Below are 17,370 nucleotides of genomic sequence, written 5' to 3'. Positions count from 1 at the left end.
GGTGTGAACAGACGCTACTATTTCTCCACCTCGGGGATCAAAGGGCTTCTGCTCTAAGAACCTCTCATGGCGAAGGGAGGTAGGGGAGGTGAAAATCAATAAATGGCAAGCAGGAATTCCCTGGTAACTCTTCTGGCTACGATTCACCCTGAGAAGAAAAACCCTCTTGGCGCCCTGCGGCGGAGCGTGTCTCGGAGCAGGCAGGCGTTAGTACTCAATAACCCTGGACCTTCCCGGCGGAGTAACTCGGGCTTTCCCGCAACAGACAGAGGGTCCTCTTGCAACACGCCGGCTAAGTCAGCCAAGCGATCCCGGCGGGCCACCGGAAACGCCCTCCAGAAATCCCCGGGGCTGCGGCGGCAGGGAGCGAGGGCGGAGTGCCAGGAGCGAGCGTGGGAGGAGCAGGAAGGCGAGCAGCCTTCACATGGCCCTGCCTGGGGCGACAGGAGCGACCCACGCTCTCGCTGCCCCAGTCGCTGCAGCCTCGGGCGGAGCGAGGTGAGCGGCGGGCTCTTGGAAGCGGCTCCTCGCTCGGCGCGCGGGATTCGTACTTGGTTCAGAGAAGCGACAGGCTCTTCGCGGAAGCGACGCGGGGGGATCCGGAAAGCTCGACGCCTCGTCTTCGTCCCAGAGGATTCCCAAAGCCGGCAGTGATATAGACCATTGATTGATCGCGGAGGTCGGTCGCTGAAGGAGCTGGCGGGCGTGATGCAACTTCTCCGAGGTTTCCTGGTAGCTCTTGCCCTGCATGTGGTGGGCGCGCAGGTGAGGTGAACTTCGGAACGGACTAATTAATCGTCCCGGTCTTTGGCGGGCTAGATCTGTCCGGATTTGGGGTGCGTGTGCGTGCGTCCTATTTCGCGTCCCAGCGTGCCTGTTGGGCATGTGATGCCCAAATCTATCCCGTGTCATTCTCCTTGGTCTGGTGGTAGGGGCTTGCGATTGTGTCCCCTGCTCTTCTCGGAGAGGATGGAGCGAATATAATCCCTGGCGATCGGCACTGTCCTTTTTTAAAATTATTATTACTAAAATGAGAAAAACCAAACGGGAACGGACCTCGGAGGCGTTTTGCTCAGGTCTCACAATTGTAGGAGCTACACGGTCAAGTGTTTCACTAATGAAGAGCGGAACGTCAAGGCACAATTAAACTCCCCATTATCATGGGCGTATCTTTAAATCATCTGACCTGAAAGCCCAGTTGTGCAGGAGGTGGTTAGAAGTATTTAGTTAGTAGAAGAAGGGTAAGATCCGCACGTGCCCAGAAGCTGCAAGGTAGAACTTCAGCACTGAAGAGCAGAAATGGGGACTTGGATAAAACTTTTGATGTGGTAAAGCAGGATGTAGACTCTACAAGGCTTGGAGAAAGGGGTGCAGGGAATTCCCAGCACAACTTTCAATTTAGAAAACATTAATACAGTGATTTTGATTATAAATATGGGGACAAGTTGCTGGAGAACCAAATTTCAAGTTTAAATTCAGTAGTGTTTTCTTAACATTCTTTAATTGCCCCTATCATTCTGACCTACAACATGTTACTCTTTATTTTCCAATCTCCTCTACAGTTTTTAATGAGTGAAATGCAGGTTTCCATACCATAATCCCATACAATAATCGAAGGACCATATTATTGTGTGCAGAACATGGTTTTCTCCTTTTATTTAGGTTTTTCCAGCTTTTGCAAAAGAGAAATTCAATTATCTCTATTCTGCAGTTGATGCTTTGCTATCTCCCCAAGTATCTCTTTTTAACTCATCTGTAAAGTTGTTATGTCCACACACAGACAATCGGAGCCAGGGTAGTCCTGTGCAGTGAGGTCACTGAGGTCAAGAACAGTCTGGCTAAAAGCACCCTAGGGTAAAGACTTCTCTGGAATAGTATGCTTCACAAATGATTTGGAAGAAGTGCTCTAAAAAATAAAAGAGGGTTATGTGAGTGGAGAGACAGCTAGAAGACATGATTAAAAACAATAAAACTTTTTTCAAGTTGAACTAGACTCCTGATACCTACATGGACACATCCATGCTGTTTTCATAGCAACAACCATACAGAAGTGATTTGCCATTGCTGCCTTTATTTCATTGTTACTTCCCAGGACAGTTGCAGCCCTGACATTTCTAGCTGATCTCCTACCAGATAGTAACCTGGTTTGATCCTTTTTAGTGGGTTCTACATCAGGCATAATACAATACGAAAAGGGAAGGAAAGAAGGAGAAAAGCAAATTAAGAAAATTGGTTTGCTTAAAGACTAGCTAAATGCAGTTGAGAAAGAAGAGGTGACTGGTTTTTCTGCAGAACTGATGGAATGACTCATTTGCACTATTTAAATGATTAAATGTTGTGTAAAATGTTGTTGGGTGCCTTCTGCCCATGATCTGTTCCTTGACACTAGGTTGGTTTTCTTCAGCTCAACACCCTCTAGACTACAGTTTCCAACATTCCAGCCGGCCTGGTCCCAGAGACTGAGAACATGGAGATTGTAACCTAACACATCTGGACAGCATCAGATTGCGAAAAAATCCATTAGTTTCTGAGGCAGGTTTGGAATAAATTCAGCCCATGTGCTAAAAGTAGTATCCGGTATTAGCCAGTAGGAAGATTAGATATTAGGTCAAACTTTAGTTGACTGCAGAAACTTTGAAATGCAGGAATATTCGATGGCTAGTCCATCCAGAGTGACACATACAAACAATCTACAGATTTAGTCTCTGATTAAAACAATATAACGTATATATAAAACAGGTAGTGATGGATTGTTGCTGTCAACTTTTTTTATTTACTGTAAATGACTGGTCATTTTTCATTTTTATTCAGGGAAGGGCATCAAATTATTAAATGTCAACCATATACAGCTGTATTTGTACTTATGAAAGCATTTCTCAGTGAACATTGTTATGAATTATTATGAGTTACTTCAAAGTAATAACAATCAAATTCATTAACTGACTGAACAAAATTTGTGGAAAAAATCATCTTTCTGAATGTAGAGGCTTATCCAAAGTATGTTTTTCTTTTACCATTCTCTTTTCATATTTCTATTTTCCTGCCTAATCTTAGGTCTACCAAGCTGCATCTCTAGCATTGAATTCTTCTTTGTCCCTTTCTCTTCTTTCCCCCCCATTCCATTTAATCATTAAGGACTCTTCAAATCTTCCTCCACCTTATATAAATGTTAGAATGACCAGATATGGGAAACTGTGTGTTAGACTGACACCTTGTGGGTGTCAGAGCGGGAACTGCAAGAAGACAGGATAGCACCATCAAATGAATCATTGCAAGATAACTTTTAATTAGAAATGACAGATGCTGAATCTAAAAGCTTTTTCTATATTTGATTAGGTAGTAATTTTCTCTTCTTCTATGTATGTATATGCCAGGGCTAACTCAAGACATTTTGTCTTGAAGGACAACTGCATACACAGAAATCAATCTGACTAGTAGTTCAAAAGTATTTCTATGCTGGGAAGGGAATTGCATCCTTCATCACATTTGAGGCAGTAAATAGTCTTAGAATATTCAATCAGCTTATAAACACAAGAAGAATTCTGCAGTACATCTTGACTATTGGAACACGCTCTACCTTTGAAGAGCATCCGGAAGTTCCAGTTGGTTTAAAATGCAGTGGTCCGTATGGTTTTGGGCAGAACTCAGTGTGCATATGTGTCACCACTCCTGTGGGAGCTGCATTGGTTGCTGATTTGCTTCCAGGTGCAATTCAAGGTGCTGGTTATCACCTTTAAAGCTCTTCATGGCTTGGGATCAGGTTATCTGAGGGACTGTCTCTTGTTGCTCACATCCAACCAACCCACTAAAGTGGGGAGGCAAGGCATGTTTTTGTTCCCAAACCTAAGGAGGTACACCTGACGGAACCCAGAAGAAGGGCCTTCATTGTGTTGGCTCCCTGCCTCTGGAACATCATCCCTCCAGAAATTAGACTGGCCCCCACTCTGACACTCTTTAGGAAGGCCCTAAAGGCATGGTTTTTCCAGCGGGCCTGGGGAACCCAGAGCAGGAGTCCATTAAATCCCTGATATGAGTATGTGCTGCCACCGGGGGGGGGGGGAGTGGGGGGCAGCAGTGGGTGGTTATTATTTTGTTTTTTTCTATATTGTGTTTTATTTTCTGTAAGCAGCCTAGAGTCGCCGTGAGCGAGTAGATGGCTATATCACTTTTCCAAGATAAAAATAAATAAATAAATGAATCAGTGTGATCTGGCCTGGCAACTTTTGCTCTACCATCTCCTCATCCATGTTTTAACTAATCACCAAAAAACATCCAATAAACCCATCGAGTATTTTAAATCTTCCATTCTGAAGGTGGAAGGAGTTGATTTTAGAGTGGGAGATACAGTCTCAGAAACCTTCTTGCATCTATCCTAGAAATGTCTAGGACCCTTTTTCCAAGATCTTGATAATATGTTAAAAAGCAATTTTCCATGGGCATGTTGGGACTCAACCTGTGGGTCGAATGAATCCTTTTTTCAAGACCCATTCCCAGTATTCAGAGAAATGTTTGCTGTTAGGATGAGTTTCTTCTCAAGAGGGAAAATTTAAAAGTAAGTAAAGAGGGTGTGACAAGGATCATTCTTCCTGACCTTATTTTCTGATGGAATGAGTTTACCAGAGCTTTGGAAGGCATTGTCTTAGTTTTAGATCTTTTACCAAACCATAGGTAGACCTCTCCTGTTGTTAATGGATGGATGGATGTTTGAACTCCAGCAAACCCTGAGATGAAGTTAGTGGACACTTCCCTTGTGTTATCGTTTGTTTAATGAAATAACAAGATTGTCACATATCTCTGAATTCAGTTTTGTAGACCTGGAGTTTGCTACTCCCGGGATTCTCAGCTGTAAGCCATTTCTAATTAAAAGTCTGGTTGTTACAGTTCCCAAATGTCTTGGACAGAGGTCTTAAACTTGGCAACTTTAAGACTTGTGGTCTTCAACTCTCAGAATTCTCCAGCCAGCAAGAGAATTCTAGGAGTTGAAGACCACAAGTCTTAAAGTTGCCAAGTTTGGGGACCCCTGGTTTTGGAAAGGGGCATGTTATGTCAGCCTTTCTACCTTTCTGTGTCTGGAATGTATTGGGAAAATGACCTTTCCCCCCCTTTTCCCTTCTATTTCAGAAGAAAGATGTGATTCTTCAGAATAGCAAAACTGATGGAGCAGGTGAGTATGAAGCATGTGAAGCATGACCTTCTGTTATAGTGTGGATTTGGACTATATATGTGTGTCTGTCTAATCTATAATGCGAAGAGTCTTGGAAGCTGTTTATGTGCTCTGATGCTACCCTTTGGATTTCTTTTAAAAACCCTCCACCCTTTTTGAGAATCTCTTAACTCTTGATTGCAACTTCTCATGTCACAATCCCCTCCAAATTTTTCCTTTCCCTTTTTCAATTACTACTTTGTTTACTTAGATTATAAGGTCTGAAATAGTTGAAATCTGTAGAAATTGATAATAAAGAAGGGAAAACACTATGGTTCAATTAATATTTTCTTTGGGGAAAAGCAATTTGAACATAGTATAAGATTTTCTTCCATTTTCCACACTTCCAATAATTTTCACATTCCCAGAAAATACGGTTTGTGTATTTTTTTAATCTTGCTAGCTGCAAAGAATCAGTTTATTGTTACTTTTAATTTAACTGATTTTTTATTTGTCCACAATTTCCAGTTAAACAATTAAGATTCAAAGTATTAATGGAAAAGACCTTTATTCAACATCTTGAAGAACCATGGCTATTCAGCAGATGCAAATCCAGTATTTTTTTTTAACTTGGCAGACATCCTTGAACAATGAGTAATAAATGATTCTTCAAAAACCTCTGAAATTTTTCAATATTTCCCCCATTTTTGGAGAAATTTTGATTGAACTCTCAAAATGATTGCAATTTAACCTGTGGGGTGTAGGCATCATTTGGTGGGTGTGGCTTGGTGGACATGGCAGGGGAAGGTTACTGCAAACTTCCCATTTCCTCCTGATCAGCTGGGACTCGGGAGGCACAGAATAGATGGAAGCCAGTCAGAGGTGGTATTTGCCAGTTCTCTGAACTACTCAAAATTTCCACTACCGCTTCTCCAGAACTGGTCAGAACCTGCTGAATATCACCTCTGCTCAAGGGAGATAGTGCTAAAACAGAGGCAAGGCAACTTCCTATTCATAAGATTTAAGTGATAGCAATAACAATAGCACTTAGAGTTATATACCATTTCACAGTGCTTTTACAGCCCTCTCTAAGCGGTTTACAGAGTCAGTCTATTGCCTCCAACAATCTGGGTCCTCATTTTAACCATCTCGGAAGGATGGAAGGCTGAGTCAACCTTGAGCTGGTGAGATTTGAACTGCCGAACTGCAGCTAGCAGTCAGCTGAAGTAGCCTGCAGTACTGCACTCTAACCACTGCACCACCTCGTTGATAGAAAGGATGTTGGAGAACATCTTGTTTAATTCCCTACAAAGTGCAGGAATCTATGAGATTGCCAGCAGGTGACTATCCAGCCTCTGTTTAAAGCTTTTCAGCAATCTCCGAAGGAAGTCTTGTTGCACAGCTCTTGCCAATTGAATGTTTTTCCAGATGTTTGACTAAAACCTACACCCATGTAATTTAAGCTCATTATTTTTGTCCTCTTCTTTGGAACAACTCTCAAATCTTGTGTCCCAACTTCTACATAATAGTTCTTTACACATTGAAGCAGTTATCATCTCCCCACTGTCTTTTCTCCAGCCTACACCTACGCACCACCTCTCAATGTTCTCCAAAGATTTTTCCTTCCAGATTCCCTATCTTTTGGATTGCTGTCCTCTGGAGACACTCCAGCTTGTCAAAATCTTTCCTAAAATGTGCTCAGAACTCAGAACACAACATTCTAATGCAGTTTGACGAACATGCGAGAGAGAGATGCAATGGCTTCCTGTGTGCACTTTCTGCCATGGATATATGAAAAAACTGGCAACTAAATGCTTTACTTTTATACTTCTTTTCTTTTTTAGTGGTATCCTTTTTTGATGTTTGGAATCGCAGCTCCTGCCAGCCCTTGGAGAAACTGGTCAGTGTTGTATCAGAATACCCACATGAAGTGGAGCACATGTTCAAACCTTCCTGTGTTTCTTTGCGTCGCTGCTGTGGATGTTGTAGAGATGAAGCACTGCAATGTGTTCCAGTGGAAACGGCCGATATCACTATGGAGGTAGGTGAGAACACTATAGTTCCATTTATCCTGGGGCACAGGGTCACTTCCTCACTTTCTCTGCCGTTAGCTGTCAACTCTTGTTTGTTTCATGGAAATGCAATTCAGAGTTTGCTCCCAAGAAGCTAATGTTCACTGCTGAAGTTCCCAAAGAACTGGAACTGTTCTTAATATTTTGGTTAAAAGCTGTATATTATTTTCCCATCTTTTCAAAACTCTACAGCTCCATTGTATAGGACACTTAGATGATATACTTCAGTCCCCAGAATTCCTCAGCTAGTATGCTGCCTGAGGAATTCTGGGAGATGAAGTCCACACGTCTTAAGACTGCTGAGGTTGAGAAACATTCTCTTAAGAGACAGAAAGGCAGTTCTGCCATGGAGTCAGATGAAGGAATTGCCTTAGAACCAGACTGGATGACACATTTACATTTATGTATGAATTTGTATAGTATTCTTTTTACTTTAAGGATAGGTCTGTCTGTTTATGTAAAATTGGGACAACATAGGTAATCCTTGCTTACCAACTACAATTGGGATCAGCAATTCTTTCATTAAGAGCAGCAGTCCTTAAGGGAGAGATCACATGGCCATGACTTATAATTTCACTTCTGTGTTTTGTATTAATTCTGCTTGTTAGAAGCCAGTTGTGAAGCTGGCAAATGACAATCATGTGATTGTGGGGTGCTGCAACAGTCGTAAATGCACACAAGTCACAAAGCACTTGAATAGCAGTCACATGACCACAGGATTATGCAACAGCCATAAATGCAAGGATTGGTAGTGATTTTTTCCCCAATCGCTATGGCTTTGAACAGTTACTAAACAAGGCAGTGGGTGAGCGAAAACTGTCTGTGGAAGGTGTGGAGATGTGGTGAATCCTATCTGCTTTATGGTAATTGCTTTTCCCGAGTCTGCTACTTGCCGAGAAGGAGTTATCAGATGTTTAGCTAAATAACTATTTGCCCCATTGGAAAATAGCATGAAAAAAACCACTTTCCCAACATTGATCAAATTCTGCTTATTATTGTTCCTCATGGGTTGTTATTTTTAAAAATAAAGCTCAGATACATCACATGGCTCCATATACAATGGAATACTTGCAGTGGTGTACTGGAGCCAGATTTCACTGGCTTGTGAGAGCTGATTGTTCTGGAATTTTATGGGATAACAGCAGAGCTGAGCCTTGACGCCCTGTGTGCCAATCAGCTGTTCCGTGATGGAATGGTAGCAGTGGGAGCCAAAGAAGCTGGCTATTAAATATTTCTCAGCATACCACTATTTACATGCATAAATTGTTTTTAACATGTTGTCTTGTCTGGCCAATAGATGCAGGTGGCCAAGAAACCTTCCCTTTCATGTGAAAGTAAAATGCATTGTTCTTTGTTAATCTATGGCTCTGGGGAACAGAGTCATACTTTAAAAAACTGCTCTTTTGGCCAAGTGGGAGAAGTGAAAAGAGATAAAGATGCTCAACAAATTACTTAGATTTTACCCTTTCAGCTCAAGAAGATCAACCCAGATAATCAGTTATCCTTCGTGGAGTTGTCATTTACTGAACACAGGAAATGTGAATGCAGGTGAGCAACTTTGCTGTGGCTTTTGGTAAGTGCACCTGGTGCTTCAGTGTCCAAATTAGGGAACAAGGGAAAACTGGTTTTTAATAAACCCTTCTTGAGAATCTGCCTCTTTGTTGAGGTCTTTGCTATTATATTTCAGAAACTGGTACTTCAGACTTCCTGTTAATGTTACATGACATTATGCACATGAATGCACATGAATTGCATTAGAGAATGGCAGACTTTAGATTCACAGGGTCAAGTTTTTATTGGAACACAGCTCCAGCAACTGAAGCTGTGCAGATAACTGCTATAAGTTTAAAAACACATATATGGTTTTGTGATTAGCACCAGTATCAAGCTTATCTCTCTGTTCATACAAACATTAGGATTTCCATTAGAGATGCTTTCCCCATAATCATGGTGTAAGAGAGAGAGAGAAAATAAATGTTTGTATTGTTGATGTTAACTAATTTAGAGTCAGAAAACATGACTTCAGGTTTATAACAGATCACACATATACATCAGTGTTCTGAAATAAATTCTGCTCATAGTTATTCTAATTGGGGCAATGTTTTGGGTGACATCATGTTAATAGGATTTACCAATCCATACCATAGTTCATCCTCTGTATTAAAAGGAATATATTTTCACTGGGTTCTTCAAAACCTAAATTTGCTTTTCCCATATCCAAATAAGCAGTTGTAAGATTAAATTAAGGTGTCCGAGAGATCAAAGTGTTGACTTCTTTCTTAGCTTCATGAGCCCAAATATGCAATTCTCAGTTGGGTCTTTATATGATTTTTTTCAGAAAGAAGATTTTGTTGGTTTCATTGGAACTAAGCCTGACAGGATCATTAAATCTCTTACTCTGCTATTCCTTAAAGTCATTAGAATTTAGCATGCAAATAAAATTAATAGGAATTGGATAAAAAAGTTTTCATTATCTGCTAAACAGTTTAGGAATGTGGTTTTTTAAAAAAAACAAACAAACTAAAAAAAGAATTAAGGCATAGTTCTCAGCAACTGAATTCAGTACCAAGTGCTATTTTCTGTTTATTTTCTGTGTTCTAGTAGAAGATCAACATGCAGACAGTCCTGCAATTATCATGCATGCCTTGTTGCTTAATAAGCTGACACCATGTGATGAAATATGGCAGAGGTAGCAGCTGTTCCAATTCAGCTGTTCTCCATGACATTTGGGACCTTTACAAATATCTCATCTTTGCTGAAGGAGGGAAGGAAGGAACAGTTTGTGTCCTGCTTATGTTCTGGCATTGAAAGATAATTATGCATCAAGTTGATCAAACCTCTAGAACAGTGTTTCTCAACTTGCAACTTTAAGATATGTGGACTTCAGCTCCCAGAATTCCTTAGCCAGCCATGGGGAATTGAAGTTCACACACCTTAAAGTTATTGAAGTTGAGAAGCACGGCTCTAGAACTACCCAGAATGGAAGAATTCCTAGTAATATATGGGTGCTGATATGCACTATTAATTCTTCTTATCCTCTGATGATCATGTTATGTGCCTTCTGTGACTCTTTAACAAAAGATCTCTTTTTGAAACTTTGGAGGTTGTTCCCCCCCCCAAAAAAAAATCCTTCCCTCCCCTACACCTTTGAATTTCTTATGAAGATATAATCTTCCTATATAAGCCAATTCTTTTCAGACTGGCATTATTAGGCATTTGTTGGGATTCCTGGAAGACCCATTGTAAATCTGACATATCCGGCTCCAGACATGTCATCTCACACTTCATTTATTACTCTGAAGCGGGCTGAACAAACAAAGCCTTGTTATACTTGAGGCTTTGGGAGGGTGGGGGAACCCTTAGAGTCTTCTCTAATTACTCTTGTTGAAAATAAACAGGATTTTCTCTTTCTCGTTGCAAGAGGAGGCTTAAGGAGATTGAGCAGAAATTGATAAAGAAGACCCTCAGTAAAAAAATCAGAAATCAGAAAATCCAGACCTTGCCTTCTTAAGTGATACGGTCTTATTGTAGTTCTGGTCTTCTTAGAAAATGACAAAAGCTTCCCCATTTTTGCTCTAGATTTCAGTCTTTCTGTCCACTCTTGCCATTATCAAAGTTGCTGGAGATTTCTGAATCATCTGGCACACAGCATGATGGTAAAGGCAGTGTAGCATGGACTATATTTAAGGAGTATGGGATGTGGGACACTCTTTTAGGAAATCTGCCCTTTCCCTCTGTAGCATCACGTCTTCAAGGTGCTCTGTATATATGTGGCAGACATCACCATATGCTAAAAGTGACTCATTCTGTTCCCCCAGGCCCCGACAAGATGCTCTGAAGTCAGGGAGGTAAGTGGCATTACTAAAGATTCTGGAGGCTGGGACTCTCTGCAATGTCTTACCTCCCATCCACTCTTTTCCCCACCTTTCCTCCAAAAGGAGGAGGAGACTCAAGGGACGCAGCAAGAAGAAGCGGGCAAAGCAGAGACCCAAAAATTGATCTCTATGTGAGTATCAACAGCAGGGGGAGGAAAAAGAATACTATGGTGTGTGAGTCAGTATCTGATTTGGCTTCTGGACCATGCAAAGCCAGTGGGGGGAGAAAATCTTGTTGGTCTGGAAATCTCATCTTACTTTATAAATAAGCATTGCATCAGTGTGGATTCAGCTGCACCCATTTCCCCATTCTCAAATTCTGGTTTTTATTTTATTTATTTTTGGGCTGACCTTAAGAGTGTGACTAGACAGCCATGGCTTTTCTTGCTCTTCTCTGTGCTCTTTTTTTTCATGGCTACTTAGATAATGCTTCTATCAAACAATCTGATTGAGTGGCTATTAGTTTAGCGCCATAGCAGCCAATGAATGAGTGAGCATAAAAACGATGCTATGAAAATGAAACTTGATTCTTCAGGATCTGCCTGTGGCAGAGTGCAGGAACGGAGCTCAGATCTATGCTTGGCTGGAGAAACATAGCTCAGATTCCAAAGATCCAATTTTTGTTTCTCCAGCTCAGCATAGAAATGTTCTTCCATGGAGAAGAGAACTCATGTGGCCAGCAGGAGAAATGAAGCTTGAATATTTGGGATCTGAGTTTTGCTTCTCCTGCCCAGTACAGGAGTTCCTTTCCACGCACAGGTGGGAGGGGAAATCAGGTCTCCATTTCTACATCCCAGGAGTTCCCTTCCTTCAGTAGGCAGATGTTTCACTCCGGCTGTGTAACAATTCACATGATTGTTAATGATCACAACTGGAAGAGCCAGGATTGTGATCATTGAGCGAAGCAGTCATGTGGGCTATTTACTTAACAATCACTTTGTTCAATGACCAAGATAGTGGTTGTATGTCAAGGACTACCAGTAATTGCCATATTCTATGGCTAATAGTTTTGCCTTATTCTTTTGAAGGGGAAAAATAATTCTGTTTTGAGATTGTTAACATAAAAACATTGTGCTACAATATTTTAAGATTGAACCTAAATGTATTCCTTGCAAGTTTACTTTGGAATAATAAAATAATATTTGCAGCTTAAAAAAGAGTTCAACCAATAGGAGAAATTAACAGAGGTTTTACATACAGTGGAATGTAATTTTATTTTCTCTGTCTGGGTTTTCATTTTAAATTATTTATGTAGACATTAGCATAAATCCACCTTCTGTTCTAATGCATTTATTACAGCAGAGCAGATACTAGAGTTTGCACATAGAGTAGGAAATGTAGTTCTAGTTGTCCATTTTCCTTGTTAATATTTTGGGGCTTAATTTATTTGATGCTGAGCCTCTTCTGTGCTTTCTTTCCAGGTGTGCCATTTGATGATAGCTGTTGCTTTCTCAGCCAAGGGCAGTGCCACAATGCCTCTTTTTAAATGCTAAATCATCTTCAACATTCCTCTGCAATTACAATTTTGACTGATGAATTCAGGGGTCTGGTAACAGCTTGCTCACTTGAAGTGCCAGAGCAAAAAGGGAGGAGTAAAGACAACATCCAGTGAAAATATGTCAGGACATTCTGAAGGAGATGTTTATATATATATACCTGTTTATCTCAGTCCATTCCCTGTCCACACAGAGCTAATATTTCACTCTGATTTTTGCAGAATTGAGAGTAAAATGGAAATACAAGAAAACAGCAGCTGGTTTATGTTTTAAGTATTTGGAGTTTGGAGAACTTAAGCTATTAAGACAAATGCGAATACTTCCTCCTGGATATTTTCTGGATATTATCTCTCAGTTGAGAATTGAGAAATGAAAGGGAAGAAAAGTTTGAGCTACGCTTTGCCAATCCTTGTTTACGTCTTGTTTTTCACCAGGGTTAATACCTGGAGAACACTCCTTCCTATAAAAGATGTCTAAAGCAACAAATTAACCTTGATAAATAAGAGCTAAAACTCCTTGTCAAGTAATATTGTAGAAGTCAGCACTTCAGAAATCAGAGCCCCAGGCAAGGAAAAAGGGAGAGCAGAGAATGTGGTTCCTGCTCAAGTTACTATCAGTTTAGTGTACATGTAGGCCTTTGTTCCCCTAGGAAAATTAGTTCTGGAATATCCCCACAAAATCATTTTTCTCAAGAAAATGTAATGTTGTGCTTGACACGTTTTGCTAGCTCTCCTGCATAACTTGCAGTGGAAATTGTAACTGCTTATCAGTGTATTGGATTTTGTTCATACATGTAGTCCTCGGTTTGCAACCACAGTTGAAACCAACTTTTCCATTGCTAAGCAAGACATTTGTGAATTTGACCCATTTTGCAACCTTTCTTACCAGTTGTTAAGTGAATTTGGTTTCCCTGTTGACTTTGCTTGTCAGAAAGTTGCAAAAAAAAGGTGATCACATGACCCCAGGATGCTACAACCATCATAAATGCATGCCAATTGCCAAGCATCCAAATTCTGATCATGTGACCAGGGGGATGCTGCAACAGTCCCAAGTGTGAAAAATGGTCATGTCACTTTCTTCAGTGCCATTGTAACACTGAACAATCATTAAATAAACGGTTGTAAGTCAAGGACTACTTGTATAGCTTGTTTGGTGGTGGGAGGATGGTTGTTGGAAGAAAAAAAGTTCACAAAATAGGTAAATTCTCTGATCAGCCACATTGTAGACAACCTCATAGCTGATTTAAGCATGCTCAGGCAACTAATATATTTCTGCCTGTCCGCCTGATTGTAAAATAGTTCAGGTCCACACTCAGTCCTAAAAGAAAAGTATGTTCCGGTGAGCTTTAAAATGCTAGTGGAACTGAACACAGAAATAGGTCTTGTTTTACCCTGAGATACAAGTGCACATCCAATAAAAACACTAATCTTAATAATTGCAAGAAAGTGTTCAAGATCACTGCTAGATTTTAAATTAGCTTCTGTGACCAATTTATGGAAAACTTATTTTTAGAGATTCTGGCTATCCAAAAAGCACAGGTAACAAAAAGAACAAATAAAGACAGGTATTATGTCCATCTTATATACATTTCCTGAGGTTTGAATAAATGTAGAAGAGAATTGTGACATGTAAGTTAATGATGGGAAATAGAAATATAAGAAGTTTATATAAATTATAATGGCATACCTTTTGCATGCAACTCTTGCAATAATTTGCTGTGAGATACTTTGGTGTGTGTGTGTGTGGTGTGAGTGAACTCAAACTAAAATAGGTGAATGGGAAATAATAACTGTTGGTCAGGAAAGGACAAGCAAGCATCATTATGTCTTCATTAGTCCTGTATCTACAGTTGTTACTGATTCATATGAAAACAAGGTGGAATTTTCCCGAGGCTCTACATTTGTGAACTGTTATATTCGACAATATCCATGAAAGGAAAGAGAACTAAATAGACCATTAATTTAACTCAATGAAGTATATTGCTTCTTATATCATAGTAACTTAATGGCAATATATTCTTGGTCCTCCTAGATTGAAATATTTTCTTTTGTGTAGTAAAACTGCTTTTTCAGTCAATGCAGTGCAACAACATTCCAAATAAATGATTCTAAATAAAATTGCTTTATAATCAAGACCCAAATGCAGATTCTGAAAATATTTTTATTGGCTCACCTACTTCCTCTTTTGAAAATGAACTTGTCATCTCTGGATGTATGAGAGATAAATTCCAGTTGTGATCCTTCTGAATTGCTGAATGATTTACCAGAGATAAAGAAAGCACAATCCAATATGTTGGCTGTTAAAGAAGAAAAACAGCATGCTTCCTATGTGACTTGGAGCAAATAATTCAAAGCTGTTCCTTTGTAATGTGAGTGTGATAGAGGAGGAAACTTGTAAAAATAAATGCTGCATGACTCTTGGAATGTTTTTTTATTGTAGTAATGATAACCAGATAAATATATTGTGAGAGGTTGCCAAACGTTTCTTTTTAGGCAATTATTTTCTGCCTTGTAGTTTCACTGACTGGAGAGCCTTAAGAGATGTCAGCGATTCAGTTGTTTAGATTGGCTATCTGTTTAGATTGTCTGAATTCTTGATCTGGAATATAGCTTTGTGCTTGATAGGGAGTTCCAAACCTGAAGGAAACTTCTTACCCATCTGCAAAACAATGCAGAAATTTCATACAGGATATTGTTGTTAGGATAGGAACCAGTGGTGGGTTCCTACCGGTTCGGCCCAGTTCGGCCGAACCGGTAGTGGTTTGGTGGCTTGGGTTGCTGGAACTGGTGACGACCCAGGCCTGCCATGTCCCCGAACTAGTTCCCCGGTCAGTGCTGTTGGTGCTGCCATCTTCTTTTTTTTACTTCTGCGCATGTGCAGAACAATTTTAATTGCACTGCGCATGCACATGCAGCATGCATCAAGCACACGCATGCACGCAGGGTGTAAACCAGCAGTAGTGCCTGCCGAAACCTACCCAAAAGGACCTATAAGGCTTGGGGTTTGGGTTTTTTTTTGTTACTTTCTGTGATTGGCATCCTTTTTCCTTCTGGCTAAGAAATTTTCCCTATGATTTTTTTCAAATTTTCAAGCCAAATCTCTCAGTATTTACTAGATATTTCTTGGGTTTAAAGTTGTAGCAATGGGCACCCAAAATAATCAATGATATGTGTTTCCTCTTGAGCTTGAACAAATCTAAATTGTTTGGTTCTGTATCTGCATTTGGAAATGTTTTATTCATTTTTTATTCTCCCACAAACTTCCAGATTTTACCCGCTTTCCAGTGATTCTATACTACTAATCATTGTTATTCACACATTGGGCAGAGCAGGAATCCTACCTTGGCTTTACAATTCTCATACTTAGTTATTGGGTGATACTGTCTAGCTGACTTTGCCCCACACAAAATTTGCAGTATTTGCAGTATGAGACATCTTATAGTTCAGAATGCAACCTTCACTCTGAGAAGGACAAGGAAGTGATGGGGAAAATGCTTTTGTTTGTCATATATTAGAATCAAATTTTCATTTAGCCAATTGCACTTTTTCCCCATATGACTGAGAAAGACACAGAAAATATGAAGTGATGTGAGTGCCAACATTACCAATAAAGAGAGGTTGTTTTTGGTGCTCTCTGAGCTTGAAGTCTGTAGAGATTTTCAGTTATCCAGGTCATGGTTGTCCCAAATATGCTTTTTCAGGAGGCTTTCTTATTCTTTCTTTGAAGACATTTTGCTTCTTAGCCAAGAAGCTTCTTCAGCTGTGCTTAGATACTTCCATTCCGCATCATCCAGTCAGAGCTTGAGGAAGCTTCTTGGATGAGGAGCAAAATGTCTTCAAAGAAAAAAACAAAAAAGTCCAGTTGCCTCCTGAAAAAGATCTATGAGCTTGGTTATTTTCTTGCAGACATTTCATCACAGAAGTTAAGTAACAGCATCTGTGACTAGCAGAGATCACTAGCATGGATGATGTTATGTAGTATTTTCCCATCACTTTGGGTAATGAAATACCAATTAGAAAACAACCAAGCTCCCAATAATACTTCATTTAGTACCTGACTAGTTCCATGACTTATTTTATTTTATATTATTTTAATTATAAATAAACAAGTGGGAAACAATGTCATAAAGCTAATGAATCATTTTTCCCCAAGAATGCTGGAGGCTGCAAAGAACTTCTGAAGGCATTTGTAGAAAGAAAGAGTTGAGGGCTGAGGCTAGTCTTTCTCAGTTTCTAAGAAAAAGGCTGAAGTGATTCAGGGACTACATGATAAGAAGGATGTCGTCTTGTTCTGATCCCCTTGTGAAAAACAGATGGGGAATATAATAATACATCCCCCAAATCTGTATTCTCTGCACAAAAAGTTTGAAGATCCCTAGATTATAATATTTTAAGTATTATTATTATTAACTACAATTGAACTACCAAAATTTCAAACAGAAATAGTTCCTGCTAAGCTGTGAGGTCCTTCTTAAAAAAACAACACATTTCTTTCTGTCTTCTGAGAAATAGTGAACTGAAAATGGCCCCACTTTTAGTAGCAGAACTGCAGCAGAACAAACATTTAGTGAGCAGAACTGGCGTTTGATATTTCCTCTCTGGGTAAGAAGAGGACTGAAGATTCCCCCAAAAGCACTCCAGGCAATTGCTCCTTGCAAGAAGACTGCAAAAAAGAAATCTCCAATGGGTCTAAGAGCTCTGGGAGATGTATGGTATATCCATTTTGCTGAAAACATGGTCGGCACTTTTAAGATCATTGGGTTCACTGCTCATTAACTGTTGCTA

General features: G+C 40.0%; 1 protein-coding gene across 1 annotated transcript; it reads left to right on the top strand.

Moving 5' to 3' along the window:
* The first annotated feature begins 440 nt into the window (after nucleotides 1–440).
* On the top strand, nucleotides 441–13,476 carry PGF (placental growth factor). Its single transcript, XM_032226573.1, has 7 exons — nucleotides 441–765; nucleotides 5,122–5,164; nucleotides 6,988–7,184; nucleotides 8,687–8,763; nucleotides 11,034–11,063; nucleotides 11,154–11,221; nucleotides 12,512–13,476. The coding sequence occupies exons 1-6, from the start codon at nucleotides 709–711 to the stop codon at nucleotides 11,212–11,214; spliced, it is 465 nt and encodes a 154-aa protein (XP_032082464.1). The 5' UTR covers nucleotides 441–708; the 3' UTR covers nucleotides 11,215–11,221; nucleotides 12,512–13,476.
* Nucleotides 13,477–17,370: the final 3,894 nt, after the last annotated feature.

Source organism: Thamnophis elegans, chromosome 1 (genome assembly GCF_009769535.1).
Source record: "Thamnophis elegans isolate rThaEle1 chromosome 1, rThaEle1.pri, whole genome shotgun sequence".
In the NCBI taxonomy this organism is placed as follows: domain Eukaryota; kingdom Metazoa; phylum Chordata; class Lepidosauria; order Squamata; family Colubridae; genus Thamnophis; species Thamnophis elegans.
This window is presented reverse-complemented; position numbering and strand designations above follow the sequence as displayed.